Consider the following 27,759-nt stretch of genomic DNA (forward strand, 5'->3'; position numbering starts at 1 on the left):
CTTCACACCAAGCTCAGCTGCCCCATTGGCTCCTGCATAGTCCCACCTCTCAAACCCTGGTTTCAGAAACAATATTCCAGTGCCCACTGCTGATGGAAAAGAGATCCCGCTAGCCCTCTCCCCTGCCCCCACCTCCATCATTCACCTCCCCAAAGAGACACACAGACTCCAGTACCATATAAAACATTTTTATATAAACTCATCCCCACCGCACTCTGGTCCTCCCTGTCCTTTCTCACCCTGGTGATCCTCAGGGCTGCTGGCGTCTGGGCCCCCCCAACACCACCAGAGCTGAAGCCTACAATCAAGGTGGGCGTGGCGCGTGGAGAGCAGGGGAAGGTCCGGCTCCTGCTCCCCTTCGTCCCCACTCTCCATGGGCTCCGGAAACACACGCTGACCAGAGGCAGTGGCCAACAGGGGCAGGCTGGGGTGCAGGCTGAAGGGAAAGGTAGACAGGGTGTGTTGGCAACCTCCCCCTCCCAGAGATGCTCACTCCCTCAGGAAGTCAGCTCCCTCCCCAACCCAAGCCCCTAGATCTGTGGAACTGAACTGATGACCTCACTCCATTGGTGCAGTCCTTTTGGGGCAGAAAACTCAGAACTGGCTCTGGCTTCCCGCTGTCCTCCAAAGCCCCACTAAGGTCCCACACAGAGACGGCTCCACCAGTGCTGCCACTCACGAGGAACTGCCCAGTCCTGGCAGAGAGAGGAGAGGCCTGCTAGCATAGAGGCATCACCCCTGCGGCAGGAACCCCTCGCCTCAAAGGCTGAGACCCATAGCTGGGCTCTGGCATTCCTCGGGGCATCAGGGCCCTGGGGAGGAAGAAGTCATGGCCACTCACGGGTCCAGATCAAAGTAGATGCGCTGATTGGTGGCCACTTCCCGACTCAGGGACCACAGTGGATGACCAGGCCACCGGAGATCCCAGCACAGGAGCTCAGCATCCTGAAGACACCGAATGGGGAACTGAAGTCCTCCTACTCCCCTAGACAGCCTTGCTTCCCCTCAAGGCTTACAGGCACTCCTCTGGCTGGGGTTGATTTTCCCACCCCCTGTCCCCCAACACATCACAGACTACACCTCCACTCCTGCCCAACTGCCTACCTGCCTTAGGATCTCAGGACGAGCCCTCCTACCTTGCGGGCTCCTGAGAAGAGGCGGTTGCCATCAGGATGAAAGCAGAGGTGGGTGATACCCCCATGGTGCCCCCCAAGCAAGGCAAGAGGAGAGCCACTGTCACAGGCATAGAGACCCAGGGAGCGACCATAGGAGCCACAGGCATAGAGGGGCTGGGTGGGGCTGAAGGCTATACAAGAGATGATGCCACTCTGGCCCTGCTTCTTTGCTGGAGAGAGAAGGAACAAGGTAGGGGAGAGGGCAAGGAGACCTGGCATCAACCAGGCTATTCAGAGGCATATTGTTGTCTCCTGTCCCCAAGCCAATATGCTGTGCCTCAAAGTCTCCCCCACCCCATTCACCACAAGCAGCATAAAGATATCTGTTGCTCCCCAGATCCTTCCTCCCCCCAAAATGACTAAATGCCCAAGTCTTGCTTCCTCCCTTTCAAATCTCAGTTTTTCCTCGAAGGGATGGATATCTGAATGCCTACAGGAAAATGAAATCAGCTTCACCTCATATTTCCCAGAGATACTAAGATTCGGAGGCCAAAAGGTACACCGCTGACAGAGTAAACCAACTCTTCTACCCAGCTGGTTGACCTTGGGAAAGTTTCTTCCCCTCTCTCAGTCTGTTTTCTGTTCTGCCAACTGTACATCAAATTGCCTCCCCATGTCGTGCTGAGGAAGAAATGGAACCCCATGTGTGGTGGCACCTGGCTCCCAGAAGGCCCCTCTGCAAGTGGCAGTCCCCTTCCCCATCCTCCTTTGGATGCACACATGCTCACCGAACGTGGACCGGACCTCGCAGTCACGACCTGGCCGGGCCGTATGGAAGACACGCACAGTCCGGTTGAAGCCACAGAAGAGCTGGGAGCCATCCAGGGAGAAGCAGAGTGAATGGGCTGCCGTCAGTTCATCCTGGGGGCAGGAAAGGGCTCAAAACAGGCCTCTCGAGGCCCCAGCCATCCTCAGGGGAGTAAAGCTGGGCCAGGAGGAGAGCTGGGGCTGAGCTGGCAGGTCCATACCAGGTGGTTGTAGGCACGAAAGGAAGCCCGGAGCTCCCCAGTGAATGCATCCCAGATGTGAATTGGGTTCTCCCGGCTGCTGCTGGCCACGCTGAGAGAGACATGGATACTGAGGCCCCAGTGCTGTCAAAGGAAGGGAAGGAAGCCAACTGACCAGCCCTCTCAGCTCCCACTTGAAGGGCACACCAGCTTCCCTCTCTTCAAGACCCCTGGCTGCCCTTGACTTGTCCTCTGAAGAGGGCCCCCCTGGAACTGTGAGGGGCTCGAAGGACATTACTTACTAGGAGGTATCTGGCCGGGTTGAAGACATCAGAGAATACCAGCAGTAGTCATAGATGGTGTCACCTTCCACCATTCGAAGAACAGGGGCCTGGAAAGAGATGGGGGGGATGCCTAGGTCACTAAGAGGGAAAAGGAGTCAGAAGCGCACGTCTCTAGTAGTTTTACAGCAGAGATGGAGACTGTAGGCATTTAACCAGGAAGGAGACGGCAGATGGGGTAAATACAAAGAACAGAATCTTTATCTCAGTGTTCAAGGGTCAACTCAGACTTTAATGTCAAATTTAGGCCACCAAAAGCCATATAAACCAAAAAAAAAAAAAAAAACACCCAATCTGTTGCCATCAAGATGATTCCGACTCATAGCAATCCTACAGAATGGTGTAGAACTGCCCCACAGGGTTTCCAAGGAGCAGCTGGTGGATCTGAACTGCCAACCTTTTGGTAAACAGCCTGAGCTCTTAATCACTGCGCCATCAGGGCGCCAAATAGACTCATCTTTTTTAAACAGCGAGAAAGAAACAAAACAACATCCAGACCAGAGATAAAGAGCCAACCTATGAAACGAGCATTTACTGAGCACCAAGTAGGCGCGCCATATGATCCTTTAAAAACTTAGTCGACAATTCAAACAAATGAAATGTTTTTTAAAAAAACAAAACCAAAAAGCCCATGACCCTTCCACCCAGCTTAATAAAGTATTATATTGTTATTGTCGTTCAGTGCCGTCAAGTTGATTTCCACTCACAGCGACCCCGTGTGATATAGCAGAACTGCTCGATAGGATTTTCTTGGCTATAATCTTTACAGAAGCAGATTGCCAGATCTTTCTACCATGGAGCCACTGGGTGGGTCTGAACTGCCAACTCTTGGGTTAGCAGCCAATTGATTAACCATTCACACCACCAGGGTTCCTTAAAGTATTATACAAAACAATTAAAATCCCTTCCCTACAGAAATCCTCCCTCAGAGATAAACACTGTCCTGAACTTATCATTCTCATGGATTTCCTTAGGAATATATTCAGAGAAAAAATATATACAGCATTATCTTGCATGTCTTCAAACTTTGTATTAATGTGCCCCTCTGCAACTGTACTTGTGAGACTCAACCATATTGATCCACTTAGCTCTATGGCATGCATTTTCAACTGCTGGACACAACTCCACTTGTGAATGTATCTGGACTGGTCTATCCTTCTCTTGACCATCTGTGATGGTTAATTTTATGCATCAAGTAGGCTAGGCTGTGGTTTGCAAATGTTTGGCCAAACACTAGTCTAATTGTTGTCAGGGAGCAGCTACATGTGATTAAATTAGTTGGCCATGAATAGTGCAAATTATCTTCCATAACATAATGTAATTATTTTCCATAATGCCATTTAATGTAATGTAATCGCCCTCCATACTGTTATCTAATGTAATGTAATTGCTTTCCATACTACAATCACTCAATCAGTCAAGGTCACACCAGTGTAGGACAGATCTTAAACCTAATTACTTTTGAGTTATAAAAACGCCAGAATAGACAGGGAGACAGATACATGGGGGAAGACAGACACCATGTGAGGATTATCAACAAGCCAAGAGCTCTAAAGAACCAAAGAATGGCCAGGGTTACCGACAAGGAAGGAATTGACATAACTGAGATCATGGCTTGGACTTTTAGCCCCCAGAACCATGGGAAAATAAATTTTTAGCTGAAAGGTTGGTGGCTAGAACCCACCCAGAGGTGCCTTGGAAGACAGGCCTGAGGATCTGCTTCCGAAAGGTCATAGTCTTGAAAACGCTATGGATGTGCAGCTGATTAATATAATTGCTGTCAACAAGTTGTACACTTGCAAAAATCTGAATCGGCAAACGCTGTATGATGGATAGATTTACAAAAACAACAACAAAAAGGGAGCAGCTGCTGAGGCTGCTTAGGTACAACCGAACACCTCATGGGATTTGGTTCCTTCTTTGGAGGTTTAGGGTCATGGTCTCATAGGACACCCCAGTTAACTGGCCTAACAATGTCTTTAGTGCTTCTGTTCTACCCCCTAGTTCGTTGTGTAGTGCCTGGTGTTCTAGTCATCTAGTGCTGCTGTAAAAGAAATACCAAAGGTGGACACCTTTAACAAACAGAAATTTATTCTCTCACAGTCCAGTAGGCTACGAGTCCAAATTCAGGGTGCCAGCTCCAGGGGAAGGCTTTCTCTCTCTGTCAGCTCTGGAGGAAGGTCTCTGTCATCAGTCTTCCCTTAGTCTGGGAGCATCTCAGCGCAGGAACCCCAGGTCCAAAGGATGCGCTCTGCTCCCAGCGCTGCTTTCTTGGTGGTATGAGGTCCCCACGTCTCTCTGCTCACTCCTCTCTTTTATATCTCAAAAGAGATTGGGTTAAGATGCTTCCTAAACCAATGACTGCCCTGACAGGGGACACAACAGAGAACCCCTGAGGGAGCAGGAGAGCAGTGGGATGGAGACCTCAAATTCTCGTAAAAGACCAGACTTAAGGGTCTGAGACTAGGACCCCGGAGGTCATGGTCCCCAGACCTTCTGTTAGCCCAAAACAGGAACCATTCCCAAAGCCAACTCTTCAGACAGGGATTGGACTGGACTATAAGATAGAAAATGATACTGGTGAGGAGTTAGCTTCTTGGATCAAGTAGACACATGAGACTATGTGGGGAGCTGCAGTCTGGAGAGGAGATGAGAAGGCAGAGTGGGATAGAAGCTGGCTGAATGGACATGGAAATACAAGGTAGAGAGAAGGAGTGTGCTGTCTCATTAAAAAAGAGAAATAAGGAGTATATAGCAAGGTATATATAAATTTTTGTATGAGAGACTGACTTTATTTGTAAACTTTCACTTAAAGCACAATAAAAGTTAAAAAAGAAAAAAAGACACTAATCTTGCAGACCTCATCAATATAACTGCCACTAATCCATCTTATTACATCACAGTGATAGGATTTACAACATATAGGGAAATCACATAGGATGACAAAATGGTAGATAATCAAACAATACTGAGAATCATGACCTAGCCAAGTTGACAGATATTTTTGGGGAACACAATTCAATCCATGACACCTGGTGTCTTAAAAGCTCGCAAATGGCCATTCCAGGCACAACTGTTGGTGTCTATTTTCGTGAAGCAACAAAGGAAGAAGTAAAGTCAGGAATAGGAGGAGGAAATGGAATGTGTGGTTTATTGCCTTCATGAACTTTACTGTGAGACCAGAAGAACTAGATGGTGCCGGCTACCATTACCAAACATTTTGATCAAAGATTCTATAGAGGAATCTTGATCAAAAGGAGTAAAAATACAGAACAGAATTTCAAATCCTCATGGAATCCAGACTTCCTAGAGCCATGGAGACTAGAACAACCTCAAAAATTATTGCCCTGAGATAATCTTTAAACCTGAAACTAAAAATATCCCCTGAAGTCTTCTTAAAACCAAACCATAGTTTAGCTTAACTAATAAAGAATGTCTGCCTTTAGCATTATACTCTTTGAAGATCTATCTTACATGGTACCAAATTGACAACAGCAACTCAAAAGATTAGACAGGAACCTTAGGGGGCAGTGAGTTTATGTTAATGAGGGAGGAACAACTCAGAAAAGGAGGGTGAGAACAGTTGCACAACTTGAAGAATGTAACCAATGTCACTGAATTGTCCGTGTAGGAGCTGTTGAATTGGTATATGCTTTGCTATGTGTATTCTCAACAAAAAATCAAATAAATTATTAAAAAAAAAAAAAAAAACCTACGGAGTAGTTCAACTAGCACACATAGGATCACCATGAGTTGGAATTGACTCGATGGCAACAAATAACAACAAAGCGACCCACTTGTGGTACTTGTGTTACAGCAGCACTAGGTAACTAAGACACAGTTGTTCATGCTTTTCCATTTCGGGTTAGTGTGCTTTAACATTCTATATCCGTGTGGTAGAGTTTCTTTACAGACTCTGCTAAAGAGAAAATTACTGGGCTGTGTGTATGGTATGCATTTTGCCAACTTTTCTAGATAATGTCAAATTTTTCTCCAAAGTGCTTATTCCAATTTACTCTCCCATCGGCAGGGTGTAAGAGTGCCTGTTCTCTGTACCCTCTTGGTATTGCCGGGCTTTTAAATTCTTCTCAATTTGAAGGATGTGAAATGGTATTCGTTAGGGTATAAATTTTATTCCCCTCATTACTAGTGAGATTAAACATTCTTCTGTATGCTAGCAATGTAAGTACACCTTTTTATAATTTTTGCCCATTTCTCTACTGGTTATCTTTCTCTTACTGACTTGCAAAAAATCTTCAGATAGGGTGGATACCAATCCTTTGTTGGTTATTTGTTAGATCCTCAGGGTGGTGCCAGCCACCCATGACTTCTCACCTCTACACTCCAAATCCAAATATCCCACGGCCTGGTGGACAGCTCCACTTGGATGTCCCACAGGCACCTCAAACTTAATTTTTCCATAACAATTTATCATTTTCCACCCTCAAACCTGTTGTTCTTCCTGGGCTCCACATCCAATTTTCAAGCCTGAAACTTTAACAGCAGCCTTGACTAATACTCTTCACCTCCCTCCTCCTGGTCAACCCAACACCAAGTCTTGCCAATTCTACCTTGTAGGTTTCTCTTGAATCTGCCCACTCCCCTTGCCTCCACTCCTAAGACCCTGTTACAGGCCATTGCCTTCATGCCAGCATTTCTACAACACTCTACATGTTCTTCGGGCCTCCCTGCTCCCCAACACTCTAACCCACCCATTTATTCTCCACACTGAAGCCACACTGAGGCCCTAGAGACCTTGTTAAACTGAAAATCTGTACAGTGTCACTCTCCTGCTTAATACATCCAATGACTCCACGTAACCCTCAGTATAAAACCCAAACTCCTTACACAGCTTTCCATCACCGAGCTCCTACTCCCTACCAACCTCTCAAGGCTCATCTCTCTCTACTTACCTCCTGAAAGCCTCTATATCCCACCATTCTAACTCTCTGTTTCCAGAAGGTGCCAACTCACCCTACCCTCAACCTGCAAGTTTTCAAATGTATTAGTCTCCAAGTCTGGAATAGTCTTCCTTCACCTCCCCCAGCAACTCCTCCTGCTTAAATCCTAATCATCCTTCAGGTCTCTTAGAAGCCTCTGCCTCTGGGAAGTCTCCCCCAACCCCCTAAGCTGAGCAAGGCGCCCCTGCTAGATGTTCCTATAGCCCTCTGTGCTACTCATCGCATCCGACCTGTCTGAGGAGGCAAAAATCATGTCTGTCTTGCTCACCACTGTTTCCACAACACCTAAAAAATATATAATAGTCAACAAATAATTTTTTCATCAACAAATAAAGATAGGAGACTGTTTCAGTAACATTAGACCCAAAAAAAATAACAGTACCTTGAATTGAAGTAGAGGCAGCAGAATGGAGAGAAGTGGATGAATTAGATTAGGTGGATGAGTTAGGATTTGGCAATTAATTGGATGTGAAGGGTTTAAGGAAAAGATTAAAGGATGAGATCCTAGCTTCTGGTCTGAATGCCTGAGGTCACCAAGATGGAAGGACTTGGGGCACACAGGAAGGCTGTGAGTGAAGCAGAATCAGATGGCATAACCTTGAAGGAAAAGTTTCCACAAAGGTGAAAAAGCAACTGTCTGGATATAGCATTTCGGAATGAGGACAAGAGCCCTCCTCCTCAACCTGAGCTATGTAGGGCCCAGGGGATGCAAAGGCTCCGCTGGATGGAAAGAGAGGGAGGGAAGTGAAGGCGTCAGGTAAGGGCTGCAGGGCAGGGAGAGTACTCAGGGAACAGGCTGAGGAGTTATAAATAGGAGTTCCCATGTATAGGACCAAAGTTCACTAGTGGCCACCAGAGGTGGGAGGGAGGTGAAAAGGAGAGTCTTAGCTTCCAGGGCACTGAGTTTCTGTTAATGGTGGCGGAAAAATGTGGAAACAAATAGTGGTGATGGCTGTACAAAACAATGAACACAACCAATGTCACTGAATTGCACATTAAAAGATGGTAGATTGGTAAGTGTTTTGTTGTATATATTTTTTTATCACAATAAAACTATTTTTAAAAAAACAAAAGAAATAGGTTTCCAGAAAGCTCTGTGGAAGATAGAGAAGGGAAAAGAGGAGTTGGGGAGAAGCATCATAGGGAAATAGCTTCTAAAATGACTCCCTAATTCCCCCGTCTATATAAATTTTATCCATTTCCCAATATTAAACTTGCAGATATTCAAAATGAAAACGCCTTATGAGTGAGGTCGTGATAGAACTGAAACACTCATGCAGGTGCGAAGAAAAAAAAAAAAAAACAGCTTTGAAAACAAGTTGATTATCTATATCCCAAGGTCTCAAAAACATTGACAGATATTGTCTGACCCAGGGTATTTCTTTTCTTTTCATTGTTTTACTGCTTTGGTCTCTACACATTTGTCTGTTTCATGTAAGTGGGAGCATACAATATCCCAGATTATTTCTTTCCTATAAAATTTCTCAAAAAGAACCAACGCTCAAAATACATGATGTTCACTGAAGATTAATTTATGATGTAAAAAACCTGGAAACCACCCAAATGTCCAAACGAGGGGAGTAGATAAGAAAATGATCATAGGCACTCAGTGCAACCTTACACACCATTAAACCTGGTAACTCTGAAGCCTGGAGCGCCGTGAAAAGCATTTAGGACGGCACCGTTAAGGGAAAAAAGCAGCATATAAAACCATCCACTATATGATTACAACCACATAAAAAGCTTTTAGGACCTGAACAGGGCTTGGAAAAAGTGGAGAAAAACTCAAAAGGCTGAATTTTGTAAAGTGGTAGGCAATGATGACTTTTTCCCTTTTAATGTTCCATTTCTCTTAAATGCAGCTGCGCAATCAATACTGAGCCTCCCACGTTCCCAGAGCCGCCTCTAACTACCCGTGCCCAAGAGGGCCCCTCTGCTCCTGAGCTCTCAGGAAGGCTGCACCGTGCCCAGCTGGCCCTGATGCACAGCTGATTCCTGTTCCAGGAACCAGAGCTTACAGTCCTTATTTCCTGTACAGAGAACTCATGTCTGCAGCTGATCAGGCCTCGGATCTAAGGAGCTGCATGTTAGGTTCAAGGCCATCCCCAGAATTGGTCATCCTTCTTCTTTGGGTAAGCCATCAAGATTCATCCCAGCTGACCTCAGGCACTATAAGTCCCTGCCTTCTGGGTCACCCCTTTTCCCCACGACCTGTGTATCACTCTATACATCCCCTACCCTGCCTCAACCCCCCACACACTGCCTACTCTCCACATCCTTGAACTCAACCTGTGAGACTCCTACTCTAGGAGCAAAGCCTCTCTTGTTTCTTATCCTCTTCTCAGAATGCTCCATTCACCCACCTGGGCGTGCCTGGGTCTGGCTGTCCCCTGCGGTCCTCTCAGGCTAAGATGGCTTCCTCCTCACTCTCCCTCACCAGCACCCCAGGGACAGGACATAGGTGGGTGTCAACTTTGTTCCCCACTGTCACTTCCAGATCTTTCATCTCCAAAGACTGCAGCTCCTCTGTAGCTCTTGCCATCAGACCAGCTTTCCCCTTTTTGTCACCCTCCCTCATTCACTGAGACCTTCTCTCCTAGTTCAACATCTCTCCCCGCCGATACTCTTATTACCATTTTTGTTAACATCCTGTTATCTATTATCTCCTATCTTACACTTCCACACAGCTTTGAACTTGCTGTTCTCTGGCCAATACGTACTTCCCCCAGATATCTGCACAGCTCTCTCCCTTACTTCCTTAGATTCCTGCTCAAATGTCACCTTAATAGTGAGTCCTCCCTGGCCATCCTTTTTAAAATTGCAACTTGCTCCCCTAATCCTCTTCTCTGCTTTTTCTCCCTGGCACTGGTCAGACAGACATTTTACTTGGTGTCATGGACTGAATTGTGTCCCCCAAAAATGTCAACTTGGCTAGGCCATGATTCCCAATGTTGTATGATTGTCCACCATTTTGTCATCTGATGTGATTTTCCTATGTGTTGTAAATCCTACCTCCATGATGTTAATGAGGCAGGATTAGAGGCTGTTATGTTAATGAGGCAGGACTTTTTCTACAAGATTAGGTTGCATCTTAAGACAGTCCCTTTTGAGATATAAAACAGAGACAGGAGCAGCAAGCACAGAGACAGGGCGACCTCATATCACCAAGAAAGTAGTGTCAGGAGCACAGCACATCCTTTGGGTCCAGGGTTCCTGCACTGAGAAGCTCCTAGACCAGGGGAAGATTGACAAGGACCTTCCTCCAGAGCTAGACAGAGAGGGAAAGCCTTCCCCAGGAGCTAGTGCCCTAAATTCAGACTTCTAGCCTACTAGACTATGAGAGAATAAATTTCTGTTTGTCAAAGCCATGCACTTGTGGTATTTCTGTCACAGGAACACTAGATGACTAAAATACTTGGTTATTTCTTTATTGCTTGCTCCCCACATGAGAATATAAGCTTCATGAGGACAGGAACTTTTGTACGTTTTGTTCCTGACTAATTCCCAAGACCTAAAACAGTGCCTGGCAGGTAAGAATGTGCTCAACAGAAATCTGTTGAATGAACGAGACAATGAAAGAATGAATGCACCTGTCCAGCGCCCTGGCCTCTCTCATTCCTTGACTCCCCCCTCAGCACCCACAACCATTGCCATGACTCTACCTGTCACCCACTGCCATGGTTGTGTCCTGGGCCTGGACATCAGCAGCAAGGGTGCACCTCAATTTCAATTTCTGACAGTCATCTCTGACCCCACGCAATTCATTTGTTCAGCCATTCCCACTACAACTATTCAGCTTCATCAAAAACATATCTACAAATAAGCAAATATATAGAAACCAAAGATTATTAGTGGTTACCAGGAGTGGGAGGAATGGGAAGAGACTGAATTTTTGCTTAGAGGGCACTGAGTTTGTCAGTGGTGGTGGAGTAATGTGGAAAAGGTCCAGCCATAACGTCTGCACAACATGAAGAATGCAATCAGTGCCACTGAATTATACATATAGAAATTATCAAATTGAAGAATGTTTTATTGTGTATATTTTCACTCTCACCCCCACAAAAAACATATTTACAATTCATCTCCTTACTCAGCTTAGATTCTGATCCATCAGTATAAGCATTTTCCTCCAGACACACTCAACAATCCTGGTGAACTTTGCTGTTCTCTTGGCAAAACCCAACCGGACTATCTTCCTATTTCCCTGTCTTCACTCAGCTAACACTGATAACTACCTGCGTTTATTGAGCACTTACAATATGCCAGGAACTGTTTTAAGCACTTTACATTAATTTATTTTTAATTCTTCCAATTATCACAACTCTGTGAGGTGGGTGCTACTATTATCCTCATTTCACACACAGAAAAACTAAACTTGCTGGTCTCACTTTCCGTGGAGGCAGTTGTAGATTGAATTGAGTTCCCAAAAAAGATACACTGAAATCCTAAACCCTGGTACATTTGACTGTGACCTTGTTGGGAATTAGGGTCTTTGAAGACCCTACTGTTATGAGTTAGCATGACGTCATACTGGAATAGGGTGGGTCCTAATCCAATCATGAGGAGTATCCTTATAAAAGAAAATAAGATTCTACATGACATGGCTCCTAGTTACCCACCATCCTCACCCCACTTTTCCCCTCACTTGCCTCAGTCCAGCCATGTTGACCTTCTGTTCTTTAAACACCCAGAAGTCTTTCCTAGTCCTTGATCTCTGTAATGTCATTGCCTCTTCCTAGAATGCACTGTCCATGGCTTTTCACATGACTGGCCCATTATCAGGCTTCAGGTCTCAGCTCAAGCATCTCCATTACAAACAGTCCCTTTTTCACCATTTTAGCTAAAATGGTATTCTCCAGTTAGTCTCTCGTTCTGTTCATTTCCTTCATTGCATATATATAACCTGTAATGATCCTGATTACTTATAGGTTTACATGTTTGCTGTCTATCTCACACTCAAGAAAGGAAATCAGCTTTTCATCTGTCTTGTTCACCAGTTCATCCCAGCACCAAACACTGTGACTGGCATACTGGTTAGTCACTCAACAAATATCCGTAGATAAATTAAATACTACCACAAGAAACCCACTAATTTTTCATAAAAAATATATTCCTGGTTGAAGAAGAGGCAAAGATCTCTTCAAATACTTCAGAATTCAGGGCAGAAAATGCTGCCTGGAATTCATGGTGCAGAAGGGTCCCGTTTGTGAATAGGAGACATGTAGACTATGTTTTCTCCATCTAAGTGCAAAGAGTTAAATGCAAGGTATCTGAGGAAGGGGTAGAGTTAGCCCCTGCCCTTACCATTTCTGCATATTCCAGCTGCTCCTCCTCACTGTACAGCTCTGGGGGCAGGTTGTAAATCCGTAAGATGTTATCAGCACTATTGGTCAAGATGCAGGAACCGTCAGGGGCCCTAAAAGCAAAAGAGTTACAAGGCTGGGCAGACACATGATTTCCAACTGTAAAGCTACGGCTGAGCCTACCTCTGGGATAGGTAAGCACTCTAAGTTCTTGAGAGAAGTGGAGGACCCAAAGCCCTGCATGGAATTTAAGCTCAATCTTAAGAGGGATTCTTATTCTTTCCCCCATCTCTGTCTCAACCAGGTCCTTCTCCCAGATAATCAAGACCAAATCCACTGCAGTCAGTCAATTCCAACTCAGAGTGATCCAATGGGACAGAAAAGAACTGCCCCAAAGGGTTTCCATGGAGCAGCTGGTGGATTCAAACTGCCGACCTTTTGGTTAGCAACCTGGGATCTTAACCACTGTGCCACCAGGACTAATATACCTGGGGTGTTTTCAAGTGACCCTGTCTCATTATCCTTACTTACCATTTACATCCTTTAAGAAAGTTCTCGGGTTGGGTGCTGAATTCTGACCACGAACCACTGAGAAATCGAGGCAGCTGGGAGAAGCTGTAATTCCAAGTGCTGGAAGGAAGATAGGAGACAACAAATCTGGATCGCCAAAGCGAAGAGGAAATGGGGCTGGAGAAGTAGGTGAGGGCTGGAGGATACCATACATCTCACACTTCCAAACTCCTGATCCCAGAGTCAACTTACGTGTTTCCCTCATCCTCTAAAGCTGGCTCTTTGGACACACCTTCCATGGCTTCTCCAGACCCCAACTCCGGTCTGTTCGTTTCTTCTGCAGAAAGGCTCGCATTTTCAGGTTCTTGCTCCTCGATTCGAGGACTCAACTCCCCAGGGGTACCAAATCCCGTTTCCGAGAGAGTGGAGAGAGAAGCTGGGCCCTCCTCACCCAGTTCCTGGGACACAGCTGAGACAGCCACGGGATCTGGGGATATCCTGGACGGATCAGCCCCTTCGGGTGGCAGCAGTATTAGTTCAGGGTCCGTATTTTTATCCATCGGGGAAGCCTGGGGCGAGAGAGTGGCTGGAGCTGGGGCCTGGACTGAAGGAAGGCAGTCTGGAGCTAACGGTTGCGCCTCCGGCGTCTGCATACTGCAGAGAAAGTGCGACAGACACTGGCCTCGGGCCGGGCAACCCTCTTCCGTTTGGCTACTGGTTGCCTACTTCGCAGAGCGGCCGGGGCAGCTTCAGACTTCGCAGGGATCCGGACCGAGGACCGGAGAAACCCACCTGTGCCTCCCTTCCTCTCCCGAGAGGGGGCAGATCTCCAGCAAGCGAGACGAACTGGGCACACCAAAGTGGAAACCACAGCGTTCCTTAGCTCCGTGGGTCGCTACGCGCCACTTGCTCTCGCGGGATTTGGCCTCACCTTCCGATTGGGCCTCCGCATCCCAGATCAGATTTCCCGGGAGACCCACAGGAGGGGCGGAGCGGGGCGGTGATGTACGTCAGACCGTTTACAGTTCCCATTAAGCTCTGGGACCCTCAATGGCTGCTGGGAGTTGTAGGCTGAACGCTTTTGCCTCGGCGAAAGTACCCGAGCTCCCCCTGCCGTCTCCAGCGGTCGTTCGTAAAGACTAAAGCGCTTACCCACGTAATCTGCAGTGGGCGCCAGCACTGTATTTGACTTTACAGTTTTTGAACCTCTTTTGCGTCTCAGTCGCCAAATTCCGCAAGCCTCCCTCTTTTTTCATTTATCAAAAAAATATTCTTGCTACCCAGGTCCCTGGGTGGTGCAAACTTGTGCTCCTTAGCGGTTCAAAACTACCCAGCGGTGGTGCCATGGAAGGAAGGCCTGGCTATCTGTTTTCATAAACACTAAACCAAAAAATCCAAATTTGTTGCCGTGGAGTTGATTCCAACTCATAGCGACCCTATAAGTCTGCCCCATAGGGTTTCCAAGGAGCGACTGATGGAACTGAACTGCCAACCTTTAGGTTAGACGGTCAGCTCTTAACCACTGCACTGCCAGGGCTCCACGTAAAGATTACAGTCAAGAAAACCCGATGAAGCAGTTCTACGGTTCTACTGTGCAACACATGGGGTGGCCATGAGTCAGAACTGACTTGACAGCAACAGGTTTGTTTGTTTTTACTTGTTGGCTTTTTTTTTTTTTAACTTTCTATCAGTAGACGAAGTCTCTGCCCTTAAAAGGCTTACGTTGCTGTGTATTGAAGTTAATGAACAAATCTTTTCAGATAGTGACAAGGGCTGTGAAGGAAATTATCTGAAAGAATAGGGTAGATGGGGATATCAAAGACGGCCTCCGTAACAGGTGACATTTTAGCTGATGAGAAGAAATTTATCCAACTACCTGGAGAAGCGTTCTAGGGAGAAGGAAAAGCAAGTACAAAGGCTTTCTTTTTTTTCCACACTGCATATTTGACACAATGGCCTGAATACTCCAAAATGTTTTCCATCAATTCTACTCTTGCAGCTCTAGTTTGTAGAACTTCCCCACCACAAAATCCTGGTTCTCTTCGCTCCCTCCTCTCCCACTCCTTATCCGCTTCGCCCCTGCCTACAGGCAAATTACTTGCCCTTACTTGTCATGGCGACTGTCCAGCTTTGTGCCAGAAGCCTCGCGGTGGTTGCTGGGATTGGGAGTTTCCCTTCCCATGTGCTCACACTGGCGCTAAAAGTTTTCAGCTCTTCAAAAGCCCAAAGCCACCATCCTGGTTGCAGCTAGCTGCTGGGCTCTGGCGGTACCTGGTGTCCGGGCTCGGAGCGTGCTTCCAAGGACGGTTACACGCTCGCCTGAGGTTCGGGTAAGCTCTTGACAGCCTGATGAGTCCTCTCTAAGCTTTCGGCTCCGTGCATTTTCAGCTCGGAGATCGCAGGGGCTGGGGGTGGGGCATTGGAGATTTAGCGAGTTTTGGAGTTTGGCTGACGGATCAACATAGGAGTGCAATGTTTCGAGCCCTGGGGGTAGAGTAAAAGGATGTTAGTACCAGCAGATTTAGAGCTTTAACACCTGGGCGGGAGAGTGGGGCTTTAGGGGAAACTTGAGCCGGCCTAAGAGATTCTTCCCCACCCTACCTTCCTATCCAAGTACCAGGTATGGGAATCCTGAAATAAGACGCTCAACGAGTTGGGGTCTGAGTCTGTCCGATCTCGGAACATTGGGAATTCATGGCTCGAGACTAGAGCCCATGGCATCCTGGTGGACTCTCAGGCTCCATCCCAAAAGATTATTTGAGGTGATAACAGCAAGCCCGAACTGGTAAGGGTCCATAACTTCCGGACCTTTGTCCTTCCTGGCGTGGTCTTTCCAGCCAGCCCCGGCGCTGCTAGGTGGAGATAATTCAATTAAAGACTGTTAGGAGAGTCCTGTTATTGTTTGGCTCTACATTTGCATTTCTGCCGCTCGCATAGCATTTCCGGTTTCTTTTAATCGGAGCAGCTCACTAGTCACCCGATGGGAGGGGAGTAGAAGGAAACAGAAAATGTACTTCAGACTAGTTCGTATTACTTGCGGAGGAACGCTGCTCTTTCTTTTCCCTTTCTTTTTTCCCAGGACTTATTAGTTACCTCTTTTGTATAAAAAAAAAAAGGGGTATTTGTTTTGATGCAAAGCTCAGTCCCTCCCCCTCTTGAATGGTGTGCCCCACCCCCGGTCGCCTGCGATCGAGGCGGACGAGACCACTGCGTGGGATGGGTTAAAAAATAAAAATGCAGAGTGCAAACCTGGATATTTCCGAGAAGGCTTACACTTGAAAATCAAGGGCGAAAAAGTGGCAATAATGGGCCGTTGGTTTGTGCCTGAGAAACAATCTATCTTCTACCTGGCTTTGGGCTAAGCAATTCCAATTTCGGACGCAGCCTGAACGTCCTGAAAGCGGAAGGGGCGGGCCTAGGGGAAGGGCGGGCTCCGAGGTCCCAAGTCCAGCCCTTCGGACCCTGCTGGTTCTTGCTGGTGGGAGGGAGGCGGTGCGACCCGCTTGAAGCCCAAAGAGAGTCCATTTCTCCCGCATCTCCATCACGTAGGGTCTTGGTTCATTCAGCAGTTACCACGCACCTGCTACGAACAGGCACTGTGCGCGGTATTTAATGTGTTTCTTGTTTTCTTTACTTGTAGCAGCTACACATAGTGCAACTTCGAGTGTACAGGAAGATGAATGTAACCCATACGTCCATGAAAATATAGAACATTTTCATCACCCCAGAAAAGTTTTCTCATGCTTCTTCCTCCTCAATCTCGGACCCTCCACACACACCTTTATTTTTATTTTTGCCATAATGGACTAGTTTTGCCTGTTCGAGAACTCCACATAAATGGAGTCATACAGGATGTACTCTTTTATGCCCGGCTTCTTTCCTAAAGCATGATGTGTGTGAAATTCATCCATTGCATTTATCAGTGGTGTTTCAGTATTTTTATTTATATATTTCACCGTTTACCCATTCTCTTTTTGGTGGCCATTGAGTTGGAAACACGTTTATTTTTACGAATAAAGTAGCTATATTGGGCACCACAATAAAAAAAAAAAAAAAAGAAAAATGTGAAAAAACAGAACAAGGTAGTGTCCTCAGTCGGATAAAGGGAATCCACGACGGTTTACCATCAACAGCACACATCATAGTGAGAGTCTGAATGCTTTTCCTCCACAATCAGGAGCTAGGAAAAGATTCCACTCGCATCGCTTCTGCGATATAACAAAGTCCTAACCAAGCAAAAAAAAAAAAAATCATAGCGATTGCAAAAGAAGAACTTAAATAGCTTTATTCACAGCCAGTTTTGTGTATATAAGAAATCCTCATAGAAAATTCATGAAAAGCTACCAGTGCTAATAAATACAGCAGGGTAACGGGTGGCAACAGCAGTATACATAAACCTCCCTTTGACTGTCACTCCCAATCCCATGAGCACACATACCTGTCTCCCAGAAACTGTTGCGATCATAGCAAAAATGTTGTCAATGTTAATTGTGGCCTGTCTTTCGCACTTTTACATGCATATGTTTATAGGCAATAAATAGTCGTTTTGTGTTTTTTTTTTTTCTTTTCTTTTAATTTGCCTTGTGGTTTGTGATACATGGAGTCCCTGGGTGGTACCATTAAAGCTGGGCTGCTAACCAAAATGTTGGAAGTTCAAGTCTACCCAGGGGCACCTCAGAAGAAAAGCCTGGCAGTCTACTTCCAAGAAATCATCCACTGGAAACCTTAGGGAGCACGGTCCTACACTGACACACGTGGGATCACCATGAGTCAGAATCGACTTGATTCTGACAATACTGTGTTTTGCTTTTTTCTACAAATTTTATTTATCACCCAATCTGTTTTGAGATAATACGTTTACATACATACAGATATATTAATTTCTGTAAACTACTGCAGTAAGCTTCTTTTGTGAATATGCCATGTTTATTTAGCCATTCTATTGATGGATATTATGTGTCTCCTGCCACTTGCCATTAGGAACAGCACTGAACATTTTTTGTAAGACTCCTTTTTGCTGCTCACATGCAAATATATTTTATGGAGTCGATCCAGGAGTGATTTTGCTGAATAGTAAGGTGTGTGCATTTTAAATCTTTCCAGATACTGGTACTTTGCTTCAGATCCTTTCCAGAATCGATTTTTCTTTTTTGTTTTCCTAATCAAATAACTTTCAGCAAAAAAAAAAAAAAAAAAGTGCCAGCTTCTGGGTGAAGCTTGAGCAACATAATTATTAGATCTTGGATGTGGTTTCAGACAGCCCAGGTTCAAATCCCTGGCCCTGCCCCTTGGGAGCTTTATGAACCTGGGAAAGTGACTTAATTCCTTTGACCCTCGGTCCCCTCATCTGGTGATAATACCTACCTTAAGGGCTTTCTGAGAGGATTTAAGCCACAGAAAGCAGTGGGCCCTGGAGGGTGCCTGTAAACAACAGCCATTGTTATCATGGGGCCTGCCCCTCCCTGGAGTCCCAGCAGTGTTGATTTCCTCCCCCATATAAATGTCTGGCCTCCCCAGCCCTTTGGAAAGTCCTCTTCAACTTCTGAACATTTTGTGTCGTGGCCACCTCACTGGTACCTGTGGAGAATACCTGCTCTGAGAAAGTTTGCTAGTGATGGCCTGCTCTTTAGAGAAAGAAACATTGCAGATTCAGTTGCTACTGAGGACTAAAGTGTTGGAATCAACTCAAAGGCAATGGGCTTGGCTTGGGCCCTCCTATGAGGTTGTATATCTCTGAGTGGAATTGAGACCTTGAGCACCCCCATCCCAGAACAGCCCTTCCTGATGTGTTTACTGAACAGGTCCCTGAAGGAGGTGAACTTGAATTAACAGGGTGGGGGCAGTACTGCAAAAGCCCCACTAGCCCACCATGACAAAGTTCTCATTCTAGAATAAGGATCATTATCATATAAACAGTGGCATAGTGGTTAAGAGCTCGGGCTGCTAACCAAAAGGTGGGCAATTGGGATCCACTAGCTGCTCCTTGGAAATCCTATGGGGAAGTTCTACTCTGTCCTATAGGGTCGCTATGGGTCAGAATTGACTCGATGGCAACGGGTTAATGGGTTTTAACAGTTATTGAGGAGTCCCCGGGTAGTCCAAACAGTTAACACACTCCACTGCTATCCAAAAGGTTGAAAGTTCAAGTCCATCTAGAGGTATCTAGGAAGAAAGGCCTGGTGATCTGCTTCTGAAAAATCAGCCATTGAAAACCCTAGGGAGCGCAGTTCTACCCTGATACACGTGGGATTGCCACGAGTTGGAATCAACTTGATGGCAGCTGGTGGTGCTGGAATAGTTATTGAGCTCTTACTGTGTGCCAGGCACTTTTCTCAACTCTTTCTATTCCTCATAATAACGGAATAAAGTAGGTACTTTAATTCTCATTTTAGAGTGAAGGACACTAAGGCACAGCGAAGTTAGGTTACTTCCTAAAGTTACATAGCTATTAGACTGGGATGCAGGCCTAGCCTGCCTGCTTCAGAGCCCCTGCACCCAGGGGCTGCCCGTGTTTCCCAGCTCCTGAGCACTTTGCACTGAAACCACAAAGATGAGTAAAGTTTAAGTTCTGTGAGTGAGGAAGCCAAAAAATTATTCCTGTAGTATAGGTATTGTGATTGTTTCCATTTTACAGATGAGGAAAAGTGAGACCCAGAGAAATGAAGTATGTTGTCTAAGGTCATGGGCAAAAAAAATTTTTTTTTTTTTTTAATCTAGGGCTTTTGCCTTCTGAGTCCCTCCCTGCCATAAAAGTCTTTTTTTGGTCATTGATCTGGAGGGACCCTGGTTTTTCTCCCCAAGACAAATGTTTGGGATTGCTTCTCCTGCCTCCCTCCATGCATGCACGTGGTCCATGCCCTCTTCCTGTTCTACTCGGCACTGTGTGGAGGCTGTGATAACTGACCCTTTGCCAAACAACCTCAGTTGGAAGAACTTATTGGCTAAGATTTACACCTTAGGCCTTAACTGATGACAAAGAGAGTCCTGCAGAGTAGGTTGTACAGAAGTAAACATCTCACTCTTTGATATTTGAAGCGTCATTTTTTATAAAATTCATTCCCCTCCTGTGTGTACCTTTGGCAGGTCACTTAAACCTTCTCCGAGTCTCACCTTTTTTACCTGTAAAGTGGCAGGTGTGGCTTTCAGGACAAATAAGATAATCGCTGTGAAAGGATTTTACAAACTCTTAGGTACGTAAGAGGGAAAGCCTTAGACTAATGTACCCCTTCCACCAGTTGCCACTGAGTGGGTCCCAGCTAACTCACGGTGACCCCATGTGGCAGACTAGAGCTGTGTTACATGAGGTTTCCAATGGCTGGTTTTTCTGAAGTAGATCACCAGGCCTTTCTCCCAAGACACCTCTGGGTGGACTTGGTCCTCCAGCCTTTCAGTTAGCAGCTAAGCTCGTTAACCATTTATAACACCCAGGGACTTATGGGCTGGGGCTGCTTCATCTTTGTTAACGGGAAGGAGGGCAGAAGTAAGGTGTAAATTCTGGGAGGCTTATAGATTTAGTGGTAGGGAGGTTGGAAGTCCCTCTCTAGGTTTTCCTTGAAGGGAGTGGCAGGGTCATCAGCTGGGGTCGGGGGGACAGGAGCAGCCTGGGTTGTGGTGAAAGGTTTGAGGAGAGGAGATGTGAAAAGGCAGTCTTGCTCCCCAGGAAGTCGGGTGGGGAGCCCACTGTATCCCAGCCCAGTAGCAGATCCATAGGCTGTGCTTCAGACCCTGGATGGTGTTGGGGGAGGGATCCCTCCCAGCTGGGGGACCTGGGTTTGGGCGTGTCTAATGTTGGACCCTCCCTTATTCCTCCATAGGGGCCAGATTGCCCTCCCTGGAGCTGCAATGGAGGAGCCCCAGTCAGATCTCAGCACCGAGCTCCCTCTGAGTCAAGAGACGTTTTCATACTTATGGGAACTGTGAGTGAAGGCCTGGTGGGAAGGCCAGGTTCACTGCCCAGCCTGCAGTTGCTGTCCCCATCCTGCCTACCCCACCACACCCCATCCATCCCCAGCCTCCTAGCAGAAGCGTGTGAAGCAGAGTCGTAATCAGTTATCAAAAACCAGTACTGACTTTCTGCTCTTGTCTTTCAGCCTTCCTGAGAATCCGGTTCTGGTAAGAACTGGGGGTGGGAAGGAACCAGGGGCTGCAGGGCCAGTGGGCTAGCAGCCTGGCCATTTTGATTCTCGTTTCTCCCAATTGCAGTCCCCCACACTACCCCCGGCAGTGGAGGTCATGGACGATCTGCTACTCTCAGAAGACACTGCAAACTGGCTAGAAAGCCAAGTTGAGGCTCAGGGAATGTCCACAACCCCTGCACCAGCCACCCCTACACCGGTGGCCCCCGCACCAGCCACCTCCTGGACCCTGTCATCTTCCGTCCCTTCCCAAAAGACCTACCCTGGCACCTATGGTTTCCGTCTGGGCTTCCTACATTCTGGGACAGCCAAGTCCGTCACCTGCACGGTCAGTGGTCCTGAGGGGCTGTTTTATACATGACTTCTTGATACCTGGCCATCTTCCCCCTGGGTTTTGTTGTTCAGAACTTTAGGTTTCTTTTCCAGCCTGTGGCTTCTTGTCCATCTTTCTAAATTTCACCCATTTAGTCTATGACCCTTGACCCATACCCCAAAGTTGAATTTCCCCTGCTGACCTTTGGCTTTCATCCATTTCATCATACTCAAAATATCTGTTGCATGGTCTCTTACAGGGATGTGGAAAATTGCCTCCTTCTCTCACATTTATTCCCTTCCTTTTGAATATAAGGTGCTATGACGTAGACCCCAACCCTGTCATCTCTGGGCTACCCTCCCAACATAGTACATGGCTTTCAGTGGGTGCTTCAGCAGTGCTTGTTCATTTGACCCCTGGGCACTTGCCCCCTGACCTTCAACTCCTTCTTTTTCCTACAGTACTCCCCTGACCTTAACAAGCTGTTTTGCCAGCTGGCAAAAACCTGCCCAGTGCAGCTGTGGGTCGCCTCACCACCCCCGCCCGGCACCCGTGTTCGCACCATGGCCATCTACAAGAAGTCAGAGCATATGACGGAGGTCGTCAAGCGCTGCCCCCACCATGAGCGCTGCTCTGACTCTAGCGATGGTGAGGGGTCAGGGGCTGGCGATGGGACAGGGGTGGCTGCCCAGGGCCCCATAACCCCTAATTTCTCTGTAATTGTTCTTAGGCCTGGCCCCTCCTCAGCACCTCATCCGGGTGGAAGGAAACCTGCGTGCTGAGTATCTGGAGGACAGCATCACTCTCCGACACAGTGTGGTGGTGCCCTACGAGCCGCCCGAGGTCTGGTTTGGCAATGGGGCTCTCTGGGAAAGGGGACCCGGAAAGGGGTGTTAGGGTCCATCCAGTAGGGGCAGAGGCTTTCTCCTGCTTCTTACTTGACCTCCCTACAACCTTATGAGGTATGCAGAGAAGGTGGGTTATTCCCATTCCACAGTTGAGGAAACTGAGGCTTACAGAGGCTAGAAGCCTCCCCTGGTTGCTACTGGTCTTCTGAGGTTTGGGTAACCTCAACCTGGGCCTGTATTCTCTCCCAGGTCGGGTCTGACTGTACCACCATCCACTTCAACTTCATGTGTAACAGCTCCTGCATGGGGGGCATGAACCGGCGGCCCATCCTCACCATCATCACACTGGAAGACTCCAGGTGGGGACCCACATGCCACCCTTCATGCTGGCACACTCCTCCCCAGCCTTCTGTCTGTCTCTGTCCCCTAAGCCCCTCCCTCACCATTTTCTCCCAGACTACCACCCGTTCTTCCCTCTACCCATATGCTCCCTCCCAGTTTTCTTTTCTCTGGCTTTGGAACCTCTCTTGCCTATGGCTTCTCAATATGCCTGGAGCTGGAGCATAGGCCCCAGATAGGATGAGGGGAGTTGGGAGTAGGAGGGGCCTGGTTTGCAGCAGAACATAGGGTCCAACTTCCTTACTGCCTCCTACCTCCCTCTTACCCTGGATAGTGGTAATCTGCTGGGACGTAACAGCTTTGAGGTGCGCATTTGTGCCTGTCCTGGAAGAGACAGACGGACAGAAGAAGAAAATTTCCACAAGAAGGGAGAGCCTTGCCCAGAGCCGCCACCCCCTGGGAGGAGCACTAAGCGAGGTAAGCAGACAGGAGAAGAAAAGGTGGAAGAGACCGAGATGGTGCGATTCTGTCCAGAATTCACTCTGTACCTTTCTCACCACCCCTTGCCTATTTCCCCAGCACTGCCCACCAACACCAGCTCCTCTACCCAGCCAAAGAAGAAGCCACTGGATGAAGAATATTTCACCCTTCAGGTACCAAGTTTGGGGGAGACAGATAGTCATCTCTTATCCCTACTCAGTGGGATTGGGTAAGGGCAGAAAAGGTATAAACATAGGGACTGTGAGGTTTGACTGTTCTTTGTTAGATGCAGTTTCTCTATCCTCTCTTTTCTCTGTTCATGGCTCTGACTTTGTAAAGTGGAAAAGATTTAAGTTTCAAGTCTGACACACAAAATGCTATTTTCTTCTTGGCTGCTTTGCCTGCAATTAGGGTACTTACCATCAGGGGGCAGTGGTGGCTCAGAGACAATGGCTTTTGGTCATAACTTCAGAATATCAGCTTGTACAATTGTACATTTTAGAGAACCACCTTTCAGAAAGAAACTTGTTTAAGAGATCGCTAAAATAGTTCTATGACTTTGTCAGTGCTTGGCTACATGCACTACTAAAGGGGTAAACCCTACTTTTATCTCTCGTCATCACTGGCCACTTCGGTGCACTTCCTCTCCCTGACCCTAACCACCAGGGTTAGGTCAGATTTCATCCCCAGCAACCAAGGTCCAGGTCATCAGGTACCCATAGGCTCAGGAGTCTGTGCAACTCCCTGCACTTCAGACTAGCAGTTGTCGTTTCCTCCTGCCCCAGCTCCCTGGGGCTAGGTCACAAGCTAGGACTCTGTCTTTTTTCATTGTCTGCCTTTACAGCCTTTCTCTGAATTGAGCCACCCTGAGCTAAGTCAGAGTCCCACTGCCCCTTGTGGTAGGTTCATTAATTCTATATAACAGCTCACAAAATTCAGAGACTATTACCTATACTTAAAATTACCCATTTATTATAACCAGAAAGAATAAAGGGAAGGTCTGGGAGAGTTCAGGAGCCCTGGTGGTACAGTGGTTAAGAGCTAGGCTGCTAACCAAAAGATCGACAGTTCGATCCACCAGTCACTCCTTGGAAACCCTATGGGGCAGTAGTACTCTGTCCTGTAGGGTCTCTGTAAGTGGGAATTGACTCGACAGCAGCAGGTAATACAACTTTGCCTCCCACCTACCTCCTATGTGCTGTTATTGTCAAATATATTTCTATGTTATGGACCCAGCAATATAATTGTATACGTATTGTTTTATAGAGTTGTTTTTTAAATCAGTTAAGAAATACGCTTCCTTCCCTGTTGAATGGACTTAGTGCCCTAATTGAAAATCAGTTAACCGTAGATATATGCATTTATTCCTGGACTTTCAATTCTATTGCATTCATCTATATGCTGAGCAAATAAACCGAGAAGCTGAACTCTGTGAAGAAGAATGTGGTATCAGGATTGGAGGAAGACTCATTAACAACCTGTAATATGCAGATGACACAACCTTGCTTGCTAAAAGTAAGAGGACTTGAAGCACTTACTGTTGGGGATCAAAGACCACAGCCTTCAGTATGGATTACACCTCAACATAAAGAAAACAAAAATCCTCACAACTGGACCAATAAGCAACATCGTGATAAATGGAGAAAAGATTGACGTTGTCAAGGATTTCATTTTACTTGGATGTACAATCAATGCCCATGGAAGCAGCAGTCAAGAAATCAAAAGATGCATTGCATTGCGCAAATCTACTGCAAAAGATCTCTTTAAAGTATTAAAAAGCAAAGATGTCACTTTGAGGACTAAGGTGTGCTTGACCCAAGCCATGGTGTTTTTAATTGCTTCATATGCATGTGAACGCTGAACAATGAAAAAGGCAAACAAAAGAAGAATTGACACCTTTTAATTATGGTTATGCTGAAGATGTTGAATATACCGTGAACTTGCCAGAAGAACGAACAGATCTGTCTTAGAAGAAGTACAACCAGAATGCTCATTAGAAGCAAGGACGTCAAGATTTCATTTCACATACTTTGGATGTGTTATTTGTCCCATAGGGTTGTTATGAGTTAGAATCAACTCCATGGCAATGTTTTTGTTTTTGTTTTTTAATGGGAGAGTTCACTGCACAAGACTTCCACTGTCCCCATGAAGGGACACACTCACCTGTGCATGGAAGTTCTCCCCATTCCTGGAAGCCCCAAAAGAGGAAGCTCCCAGGTTCAGGGTACCTGAGTCACTGTGGCCTAATGCATATGTTTGACTTGATAAATATACATGATTGACTGTATCATGCCCCCTCCCTTTCTGAGGTCTGTGGTCAGGGTAGAGTTTGGGGCTCCCAATTATGTGCACATGTTTAAGTGTTGCCTGGCTGTTTTAGAAAACAAAAGACATCTTGATTGCCCGGGATTCCAAGGGCTATTTTCAGAAACCAGAGACAAAAGGCCATATTGACTTTTTTAATCCGAGGGCCAATACTTCTTTATCCTCCCTCACACCTGCAGATCCGTGGGCGTGAACGCTTCAAGATGTTCCTAGAGCTAAATGAGGCCTTGGAGCTGAAGGATGCCCAGGCTGGGAAGGAGCCAGAGGGGAGCCGGGCTCACTCCAGGTGAGTGACCTGGGCCCCCTCCCAGCCACTGCCCTATCTTCCTTTGCTGGAAATCCATGAGATTCAATTTCAAATCCTACCCTTATGGTAAAAGACAACTAACCCTAGCCATTGGGTCCACAGCCTACTGGCACATCCCTTTAAATTCTTCTTCCACCTGTATCATACAGCCACCTCCCTGCCTTAGGGGGTCCACGAACCCTTCAAGCCCGTGGATGGTAGCGGGTGGGTCTTTGCCATTCCCAAAAACCCTTAGCTCAGAGCTGGGGGGTCTCAAGTAGGGGCCTAATAAGTGTGAAAGTGTCAGGAAGAGCTGAGAGTACTGGCAAGTCCTGTGTGACTTCAGTACTCCTCTCTGCCTCAGTTTCCTCATTTGTGAAATGGGGTACGTGAAGATTAAGAGATTAATATGCATGAGTACCCTAAGGTACTCAGTAAAAGTGGCTGCAGGTGGTGGTTACGATTGTAACTTCAATTCCTCTTGCTCCAGCCTGAGGCCCTTCAAAGCCTTGTTCTAAGGGCCCAACCCTCTCACTGGTATGATGTGCCATCACACACCGAACCCCCCCCCCCCGCCTTTTTTTCTCTCCTCTACAGCCCTTCGAAGTCTAAGAAGGGACAGTCTACCTCCCGCCATAAAAAACCAATGTTCAAGAGAGAGGGACCTGACTCAGACTGAAGTCCTTCCCTTCCTGTCCCCCATTTACACACCCCACCCCTGTCCTCCTTTCCTACTATTTTGAAACTCAGGTGCTTGAACCCGGTTTCATACAGGTGTGCCTCCGAAACACCCAGGAATTTATCATTTACCTTGGCCTGGGCCTCTACTAAAGAAGTTGGCCTGCACTGGTGTTTTTTATGGGGTGAGGGCAGCTGGGACACTCCAGCTTCTATTTTTAAGGTTTTTACTATAAGGAATGCTTGGGAGAGATAGGATAATATTCCAGCATGTAAGAGTTAAATTTTAAAATCAGTCATGGAACCAGCCATACCTGGGTTGGAAGCCCAGAGCACCAGCAGACTAGCCAGGGAAGCTATCTCAAGGTGTTTAATTTCTCCTGAAAGCAATGTACACATCTATAAAATGCTGATACCTACCTCACGGTGCTTGCTGTGAGGTTAATGAAATGATGTATCTATGACCCAACAATCCCAGAGGGCTGGGAGGTCATCAGCCTGCCTGGCCTTAGAACCCTCAGGTTACATGGCATCTGGGCCTTGGCCCCTTGGGGGTGCTAGTCCCCTGTCCCTGTTGGTTGGTGGATTGACGGGGTAACTGGTTAAGGGGAGGGAGTTTCCAAGTCCCTTTTTTGCTGGCCTAGCCAGCTCCTGTCTAGCCTGTCGGTAAACCTCAGCACCTTAAAGGAAACCTCACCCCATCACTCTCGCTGGAGGATTCCGGCTCCTAGTGGGGTCTGTATCCACCTCCATCTGTTTTACTGCCCCCAGGTGCTCAGGGTCTAATTTCTTTTGCGCTCTGGAGGGCACATCTGTGTTCTTCACCTGTACGCCTTCCCCTCTTCCCTTTTTATATCCCATTTTTATACCTTTCTTATTTTACAATAAAATTTTGCTATCATCTCTGTGTCTGAGGAATGGGTACCAGTGTTGGCCCACAGGTGCAGGAGTAACTAAGGAGGTGAATTTGGGAGGCAGCCCCTGAGCCTCCAGGGAGTGTGGGCTGGGGGCCCAATGCCTGGGTTCCGGGAGGGGAACAAAAGCTGGAGACTGGGTCAGTCTGCAGGCTGCATGACAACAAGGGAGGGGGGTGACTCCATTCATAACTCGGGAACCAA

At 46.9% G+C, this 27,759-nt stretch overlaps 2 protein-coding genes across 4 annotated transcripts; one reads left to right on the top strand and one right to left on the bottom strand.

The window, feature by feature from the left end:
* Positions 1-179: 179 nt before the first annotated feature.
* WRAP53 (WD repeat containing antisense to TP53) lies at positions 180-15,428 on the bottom strand. 2 transcript variants are annotated; one of them, XM_049858777.1, is made up of 10 exons: positions 13,490-15,428; positions 13,259-13,357; positions 12,729-12,840; positions 2,425-2,513; positions 2,144-2,234; positions 1,904-2,036; positions 1,137-1,345; positions 842-945; positions 558-695; positions 180-436 (listed from the first exon to the last, which is right to left on the bottom strand). In XM_049858777.1, exons 1-10 carry the CDS (start codon positions 13,888-13,890, stop codon positions 190-192), a joined length of 1,623 nt encoding a protein of 540 aa, XP_049714734.1. In that variant the 5' UTR covers positions 13,891-15,428; the 3' UTR covers positions 180-189. The 2 variants fall into 2 exon arrangements, with proteins under 2 accessions (XP_049714734.1, XP_049714735.1); XM_049858778.1 differs by having other exon boundaries at positions 205-436; positions 551-695.
* A 55-nt stretch (positions 15,429-15,483) lies between these two features.
* On the top strand, positions 15,484-27,542 carry TP53 (tumor protein p53). 2 transcript variants are annotated; one of them, XM_049858782.1, is made up of 12 exons: positions 15,484-15,567; positions 20,321-20,427; positions 21,052-21,153; positions 21,328-21,349; positions 21,440-21,700; positions 22,147-22,333; positions 22,416-22,528; positions 22,783-22,892; positions 23,207-23,349; positions 23,452-23,525; positions 25,857-25,963; positions 26,561-27,542. In XM_049858782.1, exons 3-12 carry the CDS (start codon positions 21,080-21,082, stop codon positions 26,640-26,642), a joined length of 1,173 nt encoding a protein of 390 aa, XP_049714739.1. In that variant the 5' UTR covers positions 15,484-15,567; positions 20,321-20,427; positions 21,052-21,079; the 3' UTR covers positions 26,643-27,542. The 2 variants fall into 2 exon arrangements, with proteins under 2 accessions (XP_049714739.1, XP_049714738.1); XM_049858781.1 differs by lacking the exon at positions 20,321-20,427.
* Positions 27,543-27,759: the final 217 nt, after the last annotated feature.

Source organism: Elephas maximus, chromosome 19 (assembly GCF_024166365.1).
Source record: "Elephas maximus indicus isolate mEleMax1 chromosome 19, mEleMax1 primary haplotype, whole genome shotgun sequence".
NCBI lineage: Eukaryota > Metazoa > Chordata > Mammalia > Proboscidea > Elephantidae > Elephas > Elephas maximus.

What these genes read in the sequence shown, in the direction of transcription:
- TP53 (XM_049858782.1), top strand. Translation starts at nt 21,080, where the DNA reads ATGGAGGAGCCCCAGTCAGATCTCAGCACCGAGCTCCCTCTGAGTCAA. An exon ending in TTTTCATACTTATGGGAACT is followed by an intron (nt 21,154 to 21,327) that starts GTGAGTGAAGGC and finishes CTTGTCTTTCAG; the next exon opens with CCTTCCTGAGAATCCGGTTC. An exon ending in CTGCTCTGACTCTAGCGATG is followed by an intron (nt 22,334 to 22,415) that starts GTGAGGGGTCAG and finishes AATTGTTCTTAG; the next exon opens with GCCTGGCCCCTCCTCAGCAC.
- WRAP53 (XM_049858777.1), bottom strand. Translation starts at nt 13,890, where the DNA reads ATGCAGACGCCGGAGGCGCAACCGTTAGCTCCAGACTGCCTTCCTTCA. An exon ending in ATCTACTTTGATCTGGACCC is followed by an intron (nt 696 to 841) that starts GTGAGTGGCCAT and finishes TCTCTCTGCCAG; the next exon opens with GACTGGGCAGTTCCTCGTGA. An exon ending in GACTGCACCAATGGAGTGAG is followed by an intron (nt 437 to 557) that starts GTCATCAGTTCA and finishes CTTTCCCTTCAG; the next exon opens with CCTGCACCCCAGCCTGCCCC.